This window comes from Saprolegnia parasitica, assembly GCF_000151545.1.
Source record: "Saprolegnia parasitica CBS 223.65 unplaced genomic scaffold supercont2.735, whole genome shotgun sequence".
NCBI classification, from domain to species: domain Eukaryota; phylum Oomycota; class Saprolegniomycetes; order Saprolegniales; family Saprolegniaceae; genus Saprolegnia; species Saprolegnia parasitica.
In genome coordinates, this window is record NW_012157129.1 from 31 (window position 1) to 3216 (window position 3186).

Sequence of the window (3186 nt, forward strand, 5' to 3'; positions counted from 1 at the left end):
CACCCGAGAGAGGACAAGGACGGCTCGCATCTTGGTTTTTGTATAGGAGAGTGCGCGCGTGAGGAGAGCCAGCAGCCAAATGACCAAGATCGTCCGCCAAGCGACCGTATCATGGCTCATATCGTCTCTGCTTTTGAGGAGATTGAGATGTCGCCACTGAATCTCTCGCTCGAGATACCAGTGCGTGCACAGGATAACAGAGAGCACGCTAGCTTCTAGCTGAGGCCTCTAGCTTAGCTTTCTAGCTTAGCAGGGCAGAGCGTCGTATGAGGCTTCTTGGTGTCGCCCCATTGTATCCGAACGTCCGGATAAAAGACCGTGGTCGCTGCTGTCCACGGGCTCGTGTCGTCGGGTTGTGTGCGATTTCCAAAAGTGAAATCTTATTCTTATTGATAGGTTATAATGTTAGAATGCGAAGAGGAAGGCGATGGCGGTGAGGACGAGGACCGTCATGCGCAGTGTTGAGGTCGTCCCAGCGCTGTTTTGGATGATTTCGACCGTCGAGTTGTAGCCCTTGCAGCGAATCTTGTTGGCTTCGCGCTGGATCGAGTCGCGCAACTTGATCACTTGGACAAACTCGGTCGAGAGCGGCGTCAGCTTGCCCTTCTCGACGATGCCAGAGATTGTGTTGTTGAGCTCTTCGGCCAAGAGCCGCTCGGCGAGGACGTTGTGGATGTTGCTAAAGTACTGCGGCACAGACTTTGCCAGCGCGTCGCACTGCTGGAAGAGCGGCATTGAAAAGCAAATGTCGTTGATGGTCGCGAGGTGCGTGTCGGTCGTGAGCCCATTCGCGCAGTCGCCGACGGGCTTGCCCCACTCCATGGCCTCCGAGAGCTTGGACCGGAGGTACGAGGCTTGCGCCGGCGTCACAGATGTGTTCTTAAAGAGAAGACCTTCGAGGTACAGGTCGGCGTTGCGACCGGCCGAGTTGACCATGTCGGTCACTTGGTCGTTGGCGCGGTTGCACTCGGACTGCGCCTCGAGGTCGTTGCACGAGCTGCGTCGGTAGTCGCTTTTACTCGTGCAGGCAGGGAAGCTGCACTGCGGCGGGCAGTAGCAGCGCGCGTCGACGAGCGTCGCGAGCAAAGCCAACACGAGCAGTAGTGCGACCATTGGGAGGAAAAAGGCAAAGTGACATCGTCGATCTTCTAGCAAGTTTTCTGGCTGAATCTTGAGAATGATGGTCTGTAATGTCAGGCGACGACAACCCAGCAACACGCGACAACTCACGCAGCAACCGAACGTTGAACTTGCGAGGTCGCAAGATGTTCTCCTACGCCAAATTTGTGACGATGCGCGTTCCAACGTGCTCGTTTGCGGCCACTAAGAAGCAGGATCGGCAGCGTCATGGCCGTAATCAATTAGAACTTATTGATCTAGGACATTAGAGAAGCAAAATAAACGAGCACCGCGATGGCGGCGAAAGACAATTGGCTCGTCCACGCAGACGACGGCCGAAGTAGAATCTCGGTGGTCGCGTTGTATCCCTTGCAGCGAATCTTGTTGGACTCGCGCGTGATCGAGGTGCGGACCTTCATCACGTGGACAAACTCGGTTGCGAGCGTCGTCAGCTTGTCTTTCTCGAGAATGCCGGGCACGGAGCTGGTGGCGCCGTCTGCGAGCAGCCGCTCCGAGAGTACGTTGTGGATGTTGCTAAAGTACTGCGGCACAGACTTTGCCAGCGCATCGCACTGCTGGAAGAGCGGCATGGAGACGCAAATGTCGATGGCGTTGGCGAGGTGCGTGCTCGTGGTGAGGCCGTCGGAGCAGTCGCCGACGGGCTTGCCCCACTCGAAGGCTTCCGAAAGCTTGGACCGGAGGTACGACGTTTGCGCTGGCGTCACTGATGTGTTCTTGAAGAGAAGACCTTCGAGGTAGAGGTCGGCGTTGCGACCGGCCGAGTTGACCATGTCGGTCACTTGGTCGTTGGCGCGGTTGCACTCGGACTGCGCCTCAAGGTCGTTGCACGCAGCGGGGACTCCGCAATAGCATCGACCGTCCACAGCCGCCGCTAGGTAGAGACTCAAAAGAAGAACAAGTCGCCGAGTCATGGGGCTAAACGGTAAATGTCTCGACGTTCAACAGCTCGTCGATGCTACTTGTCGAGCGGACGACATTCTTTGATGTTCGGTCGCTCAGGTCTCCTGCACCTAACAGTAGGTTTCAAAGCCAGGGACTCGTAGATTCGCTTGGCACAGAGGTCGTTCGACACGCCGACCATCATTCTGGTGCCATCTGGCGGGAAATTCACAACAACGACAACGAATCGGGCACATCTGCTGCTACGGTGTTGCATCATTTTCACATTTCGACCAGTTACCAGAATGCTGCCGCCGCTGCTCTGGACGCTGCTGCTCCTAATCGTCGCGCTCGCCGAAGCCCGGTGCTTTTGCCCGCCGATCTGCAGCTTCCCACCCTGCGGGTCGTCGGCCAGCGGCTACGAGCGCAGTTCGTGCAACGACCTTGAGGCCCAATCTGAGTGCAACCGCGCCAACGCCATGGTCACCGACATGGTCAATTCGGCTGGCATAAACGCTGACAACTTCCTCAAGGGACTCTTGCTCCGGAACGCGACGGTCTCGGCGCTGCAAGCCTCGTACCTCCGGTCCAAGCTCTCGGAAGCCTTCGAGTGGGGCAAGCCCATCGGCGACTGCTCCGACAGCCTCGCGACCAACACGCACCTCGCCAACGTGAACGACATTTGCTTTTCGATGCCGCTCTTCCAGCAGTGCGACGCGCTGGCAAAGTCCGTGCCGCAGTACTTTAGCAACATCCACAACGTCCTTGCCGACCGATTGCTCGCAGACGGCGCCACCAGCCCCGTGCCCGGCATCGTCGAGCAAGGTAAGCTGACAGCAGTTGCGGTCGAGCTCGTCGCCGCCGTGAAGAACCGAGATACGATCCAGCGCGAGTCCAACAAGATCCGCTGTCAAGGCTACAACTCGACCGTCGACATCATTCGCAAATCCAGCAGCACCGTCGCAACACTCTCTCTCGTCACAGCCACTCTTGCCGTCATGACTATGTATTAATCTGTAATTCTATACATCGATCAAAACAACTCTCCGCAAGGCATCAGTGGCTAGGGTTAGGGTTAGGGTCAATGCACTGCACCACACGTACGCTGTATGACAATGCAACAAAGAGACGTACACTTCTAGTGCTTTCAGCGATATTTAGTATCGT

At 56.8% G+C, this 3186-nt stretch overlaps 2 protein-coding genes across 2 annotated transcripts; one reads left to right on the forward strand and one right to left on the reverse strand.

Annotated features, from left to right (window-relative positions):
* Positions 1-376: 376 nt before the first annotated feature.
* On the reverse strand, positions 377-2051 carry SPRG_17717 (hypothetical protein; the record flags this gene model as incomplete). Its single annotated transcript, XM_012357108.1, has 2 exons — positions 377-1185; positions 1410-2051. The coding sequence occupies 2 exons, from the start codon at positions 2049-2051 to the stop codon at positions 406-408; spliced, it is 1422 nt and encodes a 473-aa protein (XP_012212498.1). The 3' UTR covers positions 377-405.
* Positions 2052-2324: 273 nt separating this feature from the next.
* Positions 2325-2948, forward strand: SPRG_17718 (hypothetical protein; the record flags this gene model as incomplete). Its single annotated transcript, XM_012357109.1, has 1 exon — positions 2325-2948. A coding segment is annotated over one exon (624 nt), but the record flags the coding sequence as incomplete, so codon positions are not given.
* Positions 2949-3186: the final 238 nt, after the last annotated feature.